Below are 14946 nucleotides of genomic sequence, written 5' to 3'. Positions count from 1 at the left end.
CATCCCAGCCATGCTGTGCCAACCCAAGTCCCTGTCCCCTGCCTCACTGCCCCCTTGTCCTCATGTCCCCATCCCAGCTTTCCTATGCCAATTCATGTGTCCCTGTACCCTGTCCTGCTGCACAGACCCTTGTCCCCGTCCCAGCCTTGCCGCACAAGCCCGTGTCCTCGTCCCCCACCCCGCTGCACAGAGGTGGTCCATCCGGTACTGTGGGGATGGCCCTTTCCCAGGGACGGTGACAGCGATCGTGCCCGCGCTCGCGTCCGCGCCAGGCTCACAGACGAAAGCCGGCGTCACTGCCCGCCTGGGGAAACTGAGGCAGGGAGCGGCAGGCTGGGACTTGCCCCGGCAGCCGGGGTGGGAGCGCCGGGAGCGGAGCTGAGGCCGTGCGGGCACCCGGCCAGGCGATGGCCCTTGGGCACCGCTGCCTCCCACCAACCGCCGGCTGCCCGGGGTCCCTCTGCAGGGCCGGTCCCGCTCCCCTCCCTCGCCCCGGCATGGCTGGGGTGCGGTCTGCTGCGGGCTGAGCCCGCGGGGACCCCGGCACTGGGGTCCCCTCTGCAGAGGGTGGCGATGCCGGACAGGGCCCCCAGGGTGGGTGTCCCCCAGCGGTGACGGGCTGCGGGGTCCCGCTCCTGGGGTGAGGGGTCAGAAACGGGGTACGGGGCAGGCAGCACCATGGCGTGGCCGTGTCCCACACGTGTGCGTCCCCGTGCCCCCGGCACGCGGAGGACGACGCCGGCGCGGCGTCGGGAGCGTCGGTGACTGCGGTGCCTCCCGCAGCATTTATGAGCTTGGCCGGAGCCGGGTCCCAGGGGCGGCCGTGGGTGGCCCCCACCCAGGGGACCCCGCCGGGCACCCAGCCCCAACCCTCCCCTTCCACCTGCAGCGTTGGGGCCGGGTCCCCGCCTGCCTTCACCCCACGGTGGGATGAGGAACCCAGGCGGCGTGCGGGCTGCTCTACCCACCCGAGCACGACGCCAGCACCCCGAGATGCGCCGCCGGGACCCCTGCATGAGGCTGGGACAGCGGGGGACCGGGGGCCGAGGCGGGGGTCGGAGGCGCCGGTGCCAGGCGGTGAGTAAGCAGGAGCATGAGGAGGGGAGGTAATTAAAAGGGAGGCACTCGCCACAGCAAGTTCCCACAAATGGAGGCCCCGGGGCCATAGACACTGCACAACAAAGCACCGAGCAATTATTTGGCTCCAGTGGGAGGTGCTGGTCCCGTGGGGGCTGGAGCCAGCTGGGCACCCCGGGGCCCTGGCAGGCCTGGCACGGGGGGGGTGAGGGGGGTTTCGGGGAGCAGGACCCACGGGGACACCCCCCCCACACACACACACAGCCGGTGTCGGGGTGGCTGGTGGCCACAGGGCTGCGGTGGGGGGGGTGAGCCGGGAGCGTGGGGAGGTCGGGGTGGGGAGGTGCGGGGTCACAGCTGCTGGGCACCCCGACACCCTCCGGGCCCCCAAACCCTCCCCGGCACCCCAACCCCTGCAGGGAGACAAGACACCCCAACCCCCCCCGGGGGACATGGGCTCCTTCAGCAGCACCGGCTGCCACCGGCCTTGGGGTCCCCCCGCCCCGGGGTGCAGCGCCTGGCGGGCGGGGGGCCGGGGGCAGCACCAGGCCGGCCCGCGGGTGGGGCGAGGGGGCCGGGGGGCTCCGCGGAGCCTCAGGTTCCCCACCTGTGGCGGCGGGGTGACGCCCGGCCTGGGCTCAACCGCGGGGCCCCGGGAGGCCTCTGCTCCCCCCGGGCCTGGGGGGCCACTGGGGATGGGGGGGAGGCAGCGCCGGAGACACCGCCGGCCCCATGGACCCCCCGGTGGCGCGACGGGGCGGGGGGGGGGGGGGGGGTCCCGGCCCGGGGGGGTCCCAGGAGCGGCCGGGACGGGGGGGACGAGACGGGCGGGGCAGGGACCCCCCCGGGGATCCCCGGGACTCCCCGCCCCCACGGAGACCCCGCTGCCGTCATCAGGCTTCAACGTTTCGGAACCCCCAACCCCCTCCAAAGCGCGCGGCCAATCACAAGCGGAGCTCAGCCGCCTCGCGTCTTCCATTGTCTTCTCTGCGCGTCAATCAAGACGGCCGCGTCCAACCGAGTAGGCGGATTCTGGGTGGCTCCCGCCCACGAGGAAGTCCGCCCCCCCCCGCTTCGAAGGCTTGTCAATCAATCAGCGGATGGCGACAGGCTGAACATGTTCCCATTAGCCAGCTTCGCTGTCAATCAGAGGTCCGCCCTCCGATTTGGTCTCTGCTTCCGTCCGTCATCCCGGAGGCCCGCGCCCATTGGCGGAACTGTCACTCCATCACGGGTCCTATTGCTCGACGGAGCTGCCCATCAAGCGGCAATCCGCGGCGGATTGGTCGACGATAAAGCCTCTCGCCGTCGGTTGGCCAGAGCGCCGGCAAGCCGGGTGGAGATTGGTCAAGAGGCTGCCGAGGGGGCGGGTTATCTAGGGCGGTGCCCGGGCGGCCCCGGAGGAGGAAGATGGCGCCGTGAGGGGGTCGGAGCCGCCGCCGCCGCCGCTCCGGCCGGTCTGTGCGGGCCCACGGCGGGGGCGGGCGCGTTGGAGCGGGGGGCAGCGGCGCGGGGGGTGGCAGCGCCAGTGTCGCCGGGCCCGGAAGGGGCGTGCGGCCTTCCCGGCCCGCCCTCCCCGAGCGCCGGGCGAGCGGGCGGCGCTTCCGGGGCCGGGGCCGGGGCCCGGTCGGGGGCGGGCCCGCCACCTCGGCCCGCCTCCCCGGGGACCGCCGCCGCCGTCGCCGCCGGGAGGGGCCGGGCGGGGCGACCGGGGGGGGGGGGGCCGGGCCGGGCCGTGTGCGGGGGGGGTGCCCCGGTACGTGGCGGCGGGGGCCCGGGGGTGCCCGGGCGCTGGTAGAGTTGTTCCCCCCCCTCCCCGGTCAGCCCCGCGCTCCGAGGGGGGTTGGAGGTGTGTCCGTGCGGGGCGACCCCGCCGGGGGTGCCCGGGTTGCAGCGAGGGTCCTTGGGGATGGGGATGCCCGTGGCGGGGTACCCGGGTCGCAGGTGCAGGGGGTGCCCGGGCCTGGCAGACGTGGGGGCGCGGAGGGGCGTGTTGCCCAGCGGGGTGGGATGCTGTGGCTGGGATCTGCGTGGGAAGCTGCCCCAGATTTTTGTTGAGGGATGCAGAGGAGTGGGGGGGGTGGAGTAGGTGGGGTGCTGCTGTGTGTTTGGGGGGCTGGGGGGGGGGAAGGGCATTTCAGCCCCCCCCCCCCCCGCCCCGTTCTGGCTCTGGGACATGGAGAGGGACTCGGTCTTGTGGAGAAGGACACTGGCCGTACCAGGGGCTGCAGGGCTGTGCTGAGGTGGGGGAGCCATCCCGGGACTGGGGGTGCAGCAGGGAGGTAAGGACCCGGCGGTTATCTCTGGTCCCTGGGGATGTGCAGTGCAACAGGATCTCTGGGAGCTACAGATTGATGCTGCTGGAAGTTTCCACAAGGGCCTCTCGTCGCTCTGGGGGAGCTGCCGCTTGAGGGTGCCCCACGATCCGCTTGCTCCTGCCACCTCAAAACCTCTCCTTCCTTGTGTGTGCAGAGCCAGGAGCTGCTCCCTCCTCCCCGAGGCCAGTCCTTCCTGCGCATCCTTGGCAGCGCGGCCGTCCTGGTTCGCTTTATTTTAGCTGCTTCTCCTCTTCCTCCTCCTTAAACACAACCAAAGCGCCAGGGAATTCCCCCCCCCCCCAGCATCAGGGAAGGAGAAAACAAACTCTGATGTTGGCAAGTGGCTGTCGCAGGCGTGTCGGAGCCAGACCAGGAGTTACAACAACAACAACAACAGAATTCCTGGCCAGTTTATTCTAAGACATTGCTTGATTTCCTGCTGTTAATATGTAAATATGCAGGTGTTTGAGCTTCTCTGCGCTGACTTTGAATACTTGCTTATAGCCCTGACAAACAAATGGGGCTGCTACCATCTGCGGTGTTTTTTTTCCCCTTATGACTGTGCTTAGCTTCGTAATCCTGAGTGGGGTTTTTTTTGCAGTTGCTGAGGTCTTTCATGGATTTCAGGGGACTCTGATTCACCTTTGTGGTCAAGGTGCTAATTAAAACCACGGTAACTTGGATCAGGTGTGTCCATTGGCTTAAACAGAGTTTAAACTGAAAGTTAGAATCATGTTCACCCCCCTGCACCTCCAAAAAAGATGCGTCAGGGAGATGGGAATGGTATTTTGGGGAGCAGAGACTCCCCTGCAACTGGAATACACGGACTGATGGCTTGTGCCCTGTCTGTAAGTTGGTGTGGTACTTCCTCTCTCACTGAGGGGCTGTGACACGGTAACGAGGATATCATTGTGATAGGGCTTGTAGTTGTGCTCTAAAATACACAAAACTTTTCCAGCCCCCCCTGAAAGGGAGTTTTGTAGCTGTGTAGAAGTGCCTGCGCTGCTCAAGCTGCAGCACGAGGTGTTGGTCGTGGCTGTGAGGACTGGCAGGTACCTTCTCGTCAGCGTTTGCCTCTGTCCCCGGCTCCTCTGCTGAGCTGGAGGCCGTAGATCCTGCGGAGGACTGCCTGGCAGCTCCCTGAGGAGAAGAGCTAGTCCTGGTTAGGAAGGAAAAAAATAAAAATCTCTCCCTTTTTATATCTCTTGTAGAATTTTGAAGATAATGGCACAGTTTCCAAAGTAAATAAATTGTTGTGAGAAGCAAAGGAGCCGCCTCTGAGCAAACCTACCAATCGTGCTGGTGTGAGCGGTCCAGCTGGCTGCTAGCAGGCGTTTCCTCCAGCTGGACATGGGTTCTCATGGGCTGGCGCGGTTGGTAAGTTTTCTCTTCCTACAGCTCCCATCGCTCGAGTCCTGTGGATGTTTTTTCTGCGTGCTGTGAGCTCATGGTGGGCTCTGAGAACTCCTCAGAGTGCCGTCAGGCAGGACCTCGGGGATCTGGACAGTTGGTTGGCATGTGCAGCACTTGGTCCTGGTGTCCTGGGGCAGGAGTGAGTCCTGGTTGTGCTCGTTTGAGGAACATAATAAAGGAAACGGTTCTCGAGCCAGAAATCACTGAGGTTTTTGGTTGCTTTGTCCTTTTACAGGGGTGAAGGCAGGCAAGGAGTGAGGAGGCTGTTGTTTCCAGTCTGTAGGGAGATGGTTTCCATACAGAACTGCAGGAGGAAGAGGAGGTGGCCAGAAAAAAAAAAAAAAAATTATGAATCGGTGCTCTTTAGTTGCCTTAAGGGAGAGTCCTCTTCCGCTCGAGGCTTGGCTGGGGGCTTACAGAAGAGCAAACTGGACTTGAACTGCTCAGCAAGTTCTTCGTGGGGCGTGAATAAGTGTGTAATGCAGGGCGGGTGATGGTTTCATGGTGCAAATCTGTGAGAGGGTGCTGGGGGGGAGCTCCTGCCTCTCAGGAGGGTCTGTATCCCCCAGGGCCAATCCAGAAACGTTCCCCGCAGGCAGTGACGGTCCCACTCCCAGTTCTGTTCTGGGCAAACGCCTGGAGAGTGAAGCCGTGTGCTTTGGTATCCGCTTGGTTTCACTGTGCTGTAAGTAGGTTTACACCACGTTACACCCTCAGGATGTGAAACTGTCACTGCTGGACTCGGACATAAATTGTACGAGTGAGAAACTCGCGGAGGGATTACACCGTGAGCGTGGCGACACAGGGCTTCTCCCCCAGTCATTATCCTTATTTATTTGTTCGGGCTAATGGGATCTCTCCTGGTATGTGTCTCTCTTTCTGGCCAGCTCAGCGTTGCTCTTATTTGTAGTCAGGGCTGTTAATCCTCAGCAGTGCCCTAATTCTGCTGAAAGGGAGGGTGCAGCCGTTGAACTCGGGCAGCAGTATGAGCTGCCGGCTTTCTGGGAAGAAAGCGTCCTTTTATCGCAGGCCAGCTCGCTGGATGCGAGCGTCTGATGCTTTCGTCTCCGGGAGGTTGTCACAGCGAGTGGCTTCAAGGGAACGGATGCCCTTCGCTAAGGAACGGGACGAGTAATTTCCATGCGATGCCATCCCAGGCGCCTGGGACTCTGACCTGACTCTTCCCAGGGATTTACGTGCTCGGTTGTAGCAGGGCAGTGAAAGAGCCTCCGTGGTGCCTCGAGAGGAGCCGTGGAGCCTGTGCTGGCGAGGGGCGAGCTGCCTGGCTTTGGGAAGCGGGCTCCTTGGTGACTTGGCCCGGGGCCCGATCGCTCGGTTTCTTAGCGGCTTTCTGTTTGGTGAAAGGCTTCGTGTTCCCAGGGAGGAGACGTCTGTCTCGGTCCATGCTGTGCAGGACAGCCGAGGGGCGTGGGGGGAGCTGAGGGCCTTCACCTCTGGTCTTATGCGAGCGTTGACTGCATCTCAATTACCTAGAGGACTTTTCTCCCAGCCTTAAGCTGTATTAAGATGTGACGACCTGCCCCTGCATTGGGCAGCAACGCATACGCCTCCTGCACCGACTGCAAGAACAAAAGAACCCCTTTATTCTCCCACTGCAGACGTGCCTTTTGCCTTGGGCTCCTGCAGCAGATGCTGCTTCAAGCATGGTCAAGTTTGCCCTTTCTGAAGTTGGGTGCTGGCCCTGTTGCCCTCAGCCAGCCCCTGCCGCTGCCTCTCTTGCCACTGATGCTGCTGAGCCTTTGCCACGCTGGGCTGCAGAGCGTGGAGTTTGCTCCCCTTGAAACAAACCCCACAGGTAGTTTTCCCCATCCGTGTAGTCCCTTGTCCAACCGTGGATCTGCCGCAGCTCCCCGGGCAGGAGCACGAGGTTGTTGAGCAGCAGCTCTGCCTGTGCCAGATCTTCTCTTCACCTACTCAGAGGCAGAGACCAGTGCTCTGCCACGGTCCTGGGATGTGGTTCTTGCCTGGTCCCTCTGAGCAGCAAAAAGCCACTTGCTGTGCTTAGACAACAGTTAATCTTTGGCTGGTACGATGTATTCTAAGCTGTCCAGGGCTTCGTATCTTCGTCGTGCTACTCGTCCTCTGCCAGCGCTTCCCATCGCTCCTGCAGTCCGGGTATCTCTGTAAATACCACGGCGCTGGCTTCCCATCGGCTCGCCTGCGCCAGGGCTGCGTTTCAGAGACGCCCTGAGTAAACCCCAAGCATCCGTACTCCTCAGACGGCCGTAATTCCCCATTTGAAGTCAGGACATTGTCAGCAGCGGTAATAAAGAGTGTTCGAGCTCAGACAAGTTCTCCCTGGCACCTTGTCTAAGCAAATATTATCAAGCTATTGAGACATGCAGCGACTGCTGGATGGGGGTCACAGGGGAATTTGCCAAAGGAAACTGAGGATGAAACGTCTTTCTAGTCCAGAACAAAAGATTTAGCGAATTGTGAGGATTTAGGAGTCTCTTTCCCTGGCTTCGCTGTATTAAGCCTTTAAAAAGAAACTGTTCTAGCTGCCTTGCTGTGATCACTCTGTGGCGTTCGGGGCAGCAGAAAGGATGAACGTCAGAGATCGTGAGCTCCTGAGGAAAGCGTCAAGAGAGGATGGCAGCAAAGCCGCAGGGACAGTGAATTGTCCCCGTCCTCGCAGCTGCCCCGCGGGGTGGCCCTGCTGTCGGAGGAGCTGCGGCCACTCGCCTTGCATCCTCCCTGCCCGGCTCTGCCTGCCGAGGCCCTTGAGCGACCGGCTTCTCCTCTCCCCTCTCCCATCGAAGCTGTAGGCTGCATGGCCCTGGCTCCCCTGGGCACCTCCTGCTCTCCTCCCCACTCGCCGTCAGCTTTTCTCAGCCTCCTGAGGTCCTGCTGCCAACCAGCTCCAGCAGTTTTGGGTCTTTTTTTATTCCCTGAAGTGACCTTTTAATTACATAACGACTTACAAACACTCAGCGCCGACAACATACCAAAATAATTGAAACAATGTTTTTCCAGCCTTGAGAAGCACAATTCTGTACCAAAACTCTGTCCTTTGACATTCCCAAAGTCAGAAAGATAAGCAGCAGGGAGATGGTGTGGGCTGGGAACTGGGGGGCCCTCAGCTCTTGCCAGGCACGTCTGCCTCCGCTTTGAAGGGGGGATCTGCAGGGCAGCGATGGTCTCTCAGCCCAGGGGAGGCCGTGGCTTCAGGTCAGGGTTGTGCTGGGATGCAGGCAAAGGAAAGTGCGGGGAGAGAGTGCTGTGAGATGATGAGATTTCTCTAGCCCCTTTGTAAGCCCCCGGTGAAGGCATGTGGGTGAGGTGTGGCGTTTTGGGCAATGCAGGGAGATGCCAGGAGAGTCCCTTGGGCATCGGGGCCTTGGGCTGGGTGCGCCGGGGAGCTGTGGTCCTTGGTTTTGCTGCTGGTCTTACTCCTCTGTCTCTCTGCTTCCTCTTCGCAGATCAAGAGACAGCATGGCTGCGACTGCTGCCGTCAGCCCCAGTGAATACCTGCAGCCGGCCGCCTCCACTGCCCAGGTGAGTATGGGGGCATCGGCGGGCTCCCAGCTCCCCGCTGGGGCCGAGGGACGTGTCCTGGGGTGCAGGACAGCAAACGCCGAGTCGTTCGGCCCCTCCTGCCTCTGCCATAGCCAGCATTACCGTGTCAGGAGGAGGGCTGGTTGCAGGACAGGCTGGGAAGCTGTGCCCTGGACTTCTCAGCCCTAATGCTGACTCTCTGGAGTGTTGTTTCTCCTTCCCATGTTGTGTTTTCCTTGAGGATCTCTTGGGTCGTGTTAGGAGCTGATATCGCAAGGCGGTCTTGGAATTAAAACTGCATGAAACACTCCAGGGTATAATGGGTGTAAATACCAGCAGACTTGCAGGGTATTTGCAGCTTTATAGAGGTTGTAAGAACACAGGCTCGCAATTAAAAGGCAGTCGCCATCCTGATGGCTAAAGGTAGCATGACTAGGCTGAGCTAAAGGCACACGTGGTAGGGGTAATTAAGCAGTTCCCTTAATAAGGGCTGTCTCATTGGCATGGACTGGATTGCTTTCGATAGCGTGTACCCTTTCCCTCCCTGACTCAATCTCCAGATGTTTGGCACAAGCCCCTGTCTCCAACTTACCCATCTCCTTCCTGGCTCCCCAGGACTCCCAGCCGTCTCCCCTTGCCCTCCTCGCAGCGACATGTAGCAAAATTGGTCCCCCCGCAGTGGAAGCCGCTGTGACTCCTCCTGCCCCTCCTCAGCCAACGCCTCGCAAACTTGTCCCCATCAAACCTGCTCCGCTCCCTCTGGGCTCCGGTAAGAACAGCATTGGGATCCTGTCGTCGAAAGGGAACCTCTTCCAGATCCAGGGCTCTCAGGTTGGCACCTCCTACCCTGGGGGGCAGCTGGTTTTTGCCATTCAGAACCCAACTGTCATCAACAAGGGCACCCGCTCCTCCGCCAACATCCAGTACCAAGCCATGCCCCAGATCCAGGCTGCGGGGGGACAGACCATCCAGGTCCAGCCCAACCTCACCAACCAGATCCAGATTATTCCGGGCACGAATCAAGCGATCCTCACCCCTTCCTCTTCCTCTCACAAGCCCGTGCCCATCAAACCGGCTCCGGCACAGAAGGGGGGAGCTTCACCTGTGCAGGGCACAAGCAACGTGGTCAAGTTAGCCAGCGGCAGCAACGTGACCCTTACCCTGCCCGTGAACAACTTGGTGAACGCTGCTGAGCCGGGCGCGCAGGCACAGATTCTTGCAGAGAGCCCCTCAAAGCCCAGCAAAAAGACTCGAAAGAAAGCCGTGTCGCCCGCCCAGCCTGCCGCCGTGGCCGTGGCCGAGCAGGTGGAGACGGTGTTAATAGAGACCACGGCGGAAAACATCATCCAGGCGGGTAACAACCTGCTCATCGTGCAGAGCCCGGGCTCTGGCCAACCGGCCGTGGTGCAGCAGGTCCAGGTGGTGCAGCCCAAGCAGGATTCGCAGGTGGTGCAGATCCCGCAGCAAGCCCTGCGCGTGGTCCAGGCCGCCTCCGCCACGCTCCCCACCGTCCCCCAAAAATCCTCACAGAACTTCCAGATCCAGACGACGGAACCTACTCCTACCCAGGTACCCCCTCCTCTGTCCGCCTGCAAGGTCCCTCTGCCCTGTTTCTCCTCCGAGCCCTCACCCAGGCTTTAGAAAGCTGAAGGGTTTGGGGAGCCACCAGACATTCTCAACTTGGCATCCCCTTTAGGCATCACTTGTGTGGATTCTCTCATGTCTAAGAAGGGCTGGGAGCGCAGCTGTTCCCTCCGCAGGGCTTTATTAAGCCTCTCTTGCTGTCCACCTGCTTTTGCAGGACTTGGAGGAGTACAGCATCCTTGAAAGCTCTGCTGGGCCACCAGCTTGGGTTGGGATGAGCCAGCCTGCCCAGAAGCCCTTGGGAGACAGAGGGAGGTGGGGGAGCGGGGCTCGCAGCCTGCAGGACGGTGTCTTTAGTGTTGCTTTCGGAAACCGTGCTGCAAGGCCAACGCAACCCTTTGCTGCTGTGCAAGGTCAGGGCCTTCAGATGCTCAGGCAACTTCTCCTGCTCTTTGGCTCATCACAGGCCCAGGTTCCTGGGTTGTGTGGGGAGGGCGACCGTCGCGGTGCAGGGAGGTCTGCCTGGTGACAGTGGCTGGTCTTATTCCTCTTCTCTCCTCCCATCAGGTCTACTTCAAAACGCCGTCGGGTGAGCTGCAGACAGTGCTGCTCCAGGAAGCCCCAGCCATGACGGTGGCTCCGTCTGGGACCTCTTGCAGCAGCCCCGTGTCCCGCAGCTCCGGCACGGGGGGTAGCAGCAAGAAACCAACCACGCGCAAGGAACGCACCCTGCCAAAGATCGCTCCGGCCGGAGGCATCATCAGCTTGAACGCAGCTCAGCTGGCAGCCGCAGCGCAGGCCATGCAGACCATCAACATCAACGGTGTGCAAGTCCAAGGCGTGCCTGTCACCATCACCAACAACGGAGGTGGGCTGCGTCCTGCTGTGCGGCGGGGTGGGAGGGACGGCAGGACATAGGCAGCTCCCTGATCTGGAGGACATGAAGCCCCCCCTTGCTAGCAGCGGCCTTTGCAGCTGGGGTGTTGCAGCTTTGTAAACATCCCTCGTACCCTGAGGCCAAATGTTGCTGACTTAAATGTCATCTGTTCTAGCTCCCGTCGCTCCAGGAGGCCACGGGTGTTTCACAGAGTGTCTCTGTGGTGGCTCTGCTGGGTGTTCCCGAGCCCATCCCGGCGAGCTGTGTGCGGTTAGCGGAGATGGGCGCCTGCGGGGTCAGGCTGTGTGGCCGTGCCGAGCCGCAGGACGTGTCTGAGCGCAGGGGCTGGGGCTGCCCGAGAGCCCGGAGCGGCTGTTTGCTCCTCCACTGCGTGCAGGGGGAAGGCTGAGCTGTACCCCGGCCCTTGGGGTGAGAGGGGTGTCTTTTTTTCCTCGCCTCCAGAGAGCCGGGACCCAGCTGGGCAGAGGGATGCGGTGCACCGGGGCTTTCCCTGCTGTGGCACCTCGGGGCCAGCAGCCCCTACCACAGATCACGCTGCCGGGTCCCGGTCCTGGGACATCTGGGTGCAATGACTGCTGCTTCGCGTTTCCAGTAGCATGTTCACACACACAAGCTCTGTGTTCCTCCGAGCTCTGTAGCGAGGGATCACCATTCTCTGAGAGTGAACCCAGCCCCTCACCTCTGTGGGACAAGTGTCTTAAACCAAAAATAGCCAGATGTGGCCCTGGCCAGTGGCGGGAGCTGCACGTCCGCCCCCGCATCCCCTGTTCATCTCCCCGCTGCCAGGACAGACGCGGCCCGGCAGCCGCTCCGTCCTCCCCTCGTGCCCAGCAATCCTTCCCCAGCCCAGTCCCGGTGGCAGCTAGAGAGCCGAGGGGAGGAAGCTGCGTCTGAGGGCAGTTTATCTGCTCTCTGATCCAGAAAGACCTGCTGCCGCGTGGTGGTTTCTCTCTCAGCAAGAGCCAGCAGGAGTCCCGGCTCAGTTTTGCAGTCAGAAGCTGTTCTTTCTTGCTTGACTAAATGATGTCAGCATAAAACACAGGCCAGCGTGGTTTCGTGCTCCACAGTGGGCTGCCGTCGTCACTGGGGTTGCTTTTAAGGGGGTTTTTAATTGCTGCTTCGCCTGTAAATCTGGGGCCAGCCGTGAGCGTTGGGGAGATGCCACAGGCAGATGTTGCTGCAGCCCCGGCTGCGGAGGGGACCGGTAGGACCTGCTGGCTGCTGCCCGTGAATGAAACGAATTGGGTCGGGTCTCAGCCCAGGTTCAGCTGGGACACGCACGTCTCCCAAGCGGCCATGTGTCCCACGGTGCTGCCAAGGGGCTGCCTCGACCCTCGGCTTCGCGCTTTCCCTCCCTGCGGATGTGGTGGCACCTTTGCTCTGCCTGCGCCCCCCTGATCCCATTCTCCCTCTCTGTAGTCCCCCCTTCTTCGCTCCACCATCAGATCCCACTCCTCTTCCTCCTTCTCCTCCTCCTCTTCCTTCCCCGCTGCCCTGAGAGCAGCGATCCCGCTTGCTGACGCTGACCCCATCTTCTTCTTTCCAGCCCCCATCACGGCTGCCGGGTGCTGTGCAAGGCCCAGGCTGCCGCCTCCGTGAGCGCCCGAGCATGGAGCGGCCCTTAGGGTGCGGGGTAAGTCCCGTTTTTTTGGTCAATATATTGCACGTTTTTTCAAAGTTTCTTTTTTGTTTCCTCTTTGGTCATTTCCCCACCCCGAAGGGTCAAACCAAAAACTTTGAAAAACCGCACAGTATATTCAGAAAAAAGGGACTTACCGGCCCTGCTTGGGGACCAGCACGTGGCGGGGCGGGGGGGGCCGTGGCACTGCTGCATGCGGGGCTGGGGGCGTCGAGACCCGGGGCATCCCGTCCCGTACGCGGTGGTGGTCGGGGGTCTTTCCTCCGCCCAGCCTCCTCCGGAGGGTTTCAGCAGGACCCGCACGAGGAGCATGGACGGACGCGATGGGCACCGGCGTGTGGGCGCAGCGCGGCCCCCCCCTCCCCGGGGAGCAGAGGGGCAGGGCCTGACTCCCCCTTTTCCTCCCCAGGCCAACAGCAACTGACTGTGCAGAACGTGTCCGGCAACAACCTGACCATCAGCGGCCTGAGCCCGACCCAGATCCAGCTCCAGATGGAGCAAGCCTTGTCCGGAGAGATGCAGCCGGGGGAGAAGAGGCGGCGGATGGCGTGTACCTGCCCCAACTGCAAGGACGGGGAGAAGAGGTGAGCACGGAGGGGAGGGGGGGCAGCCCTGGGGGGCCGGTGCCCGTCTCCGAGGCTAACCGTGACTTTCCTCGCCAGGCCGGGGGACCCAGGGAAGAAGAAGCACATCTGCCACATCCCCGAGTGCGGGAGGACCTTCCGCAAAACGTCGCTGCTGCGTGCTCACGTGCGCTTGCACACGGGCGAACGGCCTTTCGTCTGCAACTGGGTCTTCTGCGGGAAGCGCTTCACGCGCAGCGACGAGCTGCAGCGACACGCTCGCACACACACAGGTCTGCAGCCTGGGCACAGCTCAGTGCCATGGTGTGGCCCCCCCCCCCTCCCAGGGCAGCCCCCCAAATCGCGGCCCAGCCCTTGCAGGGTCCTGAGCCGAGGACTGGGATGATCTTGGGCCACCGCAAGTTGTCCTTGCGATTTGACTGAGTGCCCGGGAGGGACTGGACAACTTGGAGGGGGGGGGGTCTCTGCTGCTTTTGGGGTCTCCAGATGGTGGTGGTGACAGAGGTGTGGTGGGAAGGGGCCAGGGGGGGAGCAGCTGCAAAAGGAACCTGGTGTGGGGGTGTCACTGCCACCCCAGGAGCCCCCCACTGTCCCGACCGCGACTGGTTTAGGGCAATACAGGGACAAAAGCCGGTCGGTGTCGGTGCTGCCGGGGCCGTGGCACACCGGCTACCGCCCCCTGACCGCCGCCACTCTTCCCCGCAGGTGACAAGCGATTCGAGTGCGCGCAGTGCCAGAAACGCTTCATGCGGAGCGACCACCTGACGAAGCACTATAAAACCCACCTGGTCACCAAGAACTTGTAGGGCCGGGAGCTGCCCCCACGGCTGCGCGGTCAGACCCGGCGAGGGCACCAGCCTGCGACGCCGCAGCACTCCAGCGTCCCCGGCCGCGGCTGCCCGCGGAGAGGAGCCCTCGGTAACCGTCCTCCTGCCCTTCCTGTGACGCCGGCTGTGCCCCCCACGTGAAGAAACCCTTTCCGAAGGGTGCGAGGGGCCGACCCAGGTTCAGGGGGTGGCCCCGGCGGTGGCCCCGGAGCCTGGCAAAACGTCTCGGAGCCGATCGCGGAAGGGACCGCACGCTCCGGTGCGGGCGGGCCGGGAGAGGCTCCACAGCACATTCCTACTTTATATTTAAAGTCTATAAATAGCTATAAATATCTATATAACCCCCTTTGGAAGGTCCCTTTTTTCTATGGAGATTGTTGCCTTACTCTCCCTGCTCCCGATTACCAACACTGTGTATTGTGAGTGCTTTTTTTAATCTTTATTTAATTTCTCTGTAAGATGCTGCCCATCTTCTTGCCCCCCTTTTCTCCTAACGTTTCTTTTCCAATACTGAAGAGTTGTGGGGTTTTGTTTTGGTTTTTTTTGTCTCTCCGACGATTTCTTTCTCCCCGCTTTTCCGTTTCCAAGTGACGTGGCGTTTCCTTTTGAATTTTGGGACTTCATCCCCCTTTCCTTCCCCCCCCGTGCTGCCCGCCATCCCCACTGTGTATAGTGTACATTGTATCATAGATTATATTGCTTTTGTGTTTACTACATGTTTAAAAAAAAAAAATATGGCTTGTTATTTTTGAGCTTTTAAATTAAACAAATCCACTTTATTTTTTAGTTGTAACTGCCCGACGTTGTTTTCTCGATTACGTGACAGATCTGTTATACTTTATTAACTGTAACTGGTTGGCTGGTGTGGATTCAGCCGGGAGCTTTCCTTGCTAAATAAATTTGGTCACCAGAGGCAAATCCAGCGCAGCGTGTGCCGCCGAGGGTCCTTTCTCTCTCCCGGGGACGCTGTACCTTTAAGGGCCCCTCCATGTGCCTGTTTACAGCCCTGACACCACTTCCGGGTCTCTCTGCCTCCTCCAATTGGCTGGCAGCTCGCCTCACCCCCTCCCTGCGGTGGGCGAGCTTC

At 61.4% G+C, this 14946-nt stretch overlaps 1 protein-coding gene across 2 annotated transcripts; it reads left to right on the top strand.

Moving 5' to 3' along the window:
• Positions 1-2462: 2462 nt before the first annotated feature.
• On the top strand, positions 2463-14778 carry SP2 (Sp2 transcription factor). 2 transcript variants are annotated; one of them, XM_054801687.1, is made up of 8 exons: positions 2464-2534; positions 4607-4772; positions 8252-8327; positions 8943-9896; positions 10479-10779; positions 12858-13032; positions 13111-13304; positions 13738-14778. In XM_054801687.1, the coding sequence occupies exons 3-8, from the start codon at positions 8265-8267 to the stop codon at positions 13836-13838; spliced, it is 1788 nt and encodes a 595-aa protein (XP_054657662.1). In that variant the 5' UTR covers positions 2464-2534; positions 4607-4772; positions 8252-8264; the 3' UTR covers positions 13839-14778. The 2 variants fall into 2 exon arrangements, with proteins under 2 accessions (XP_054657660.1, XP_054657662.1); XM_054801685.1 differs by lacking the exon at positions 4607-4772 and having other exon boundaries at positions 2463-2534.
• The last annotated feature ends 168 nt before the right edge of the window (positions 14779-14946 follow it).

Source organism: Grus americana, chromosome 22 (assembly GCF_028858705.1).
Source record: "Grus americana isolate bGruAme1 chromosome 22, bGruAme1.mat, whole genome shotgun sequence".
NCBI lineage: Eukaryota > Metazoa > Chordata > Aves > Gruiformes > Gruidae > Grus > Grus americana.
The sequence above is the reverse complement of the archived record's forward strand: the minus strand, read 5'-3'. Positions and strand labels throughout refer to the sequence as shown.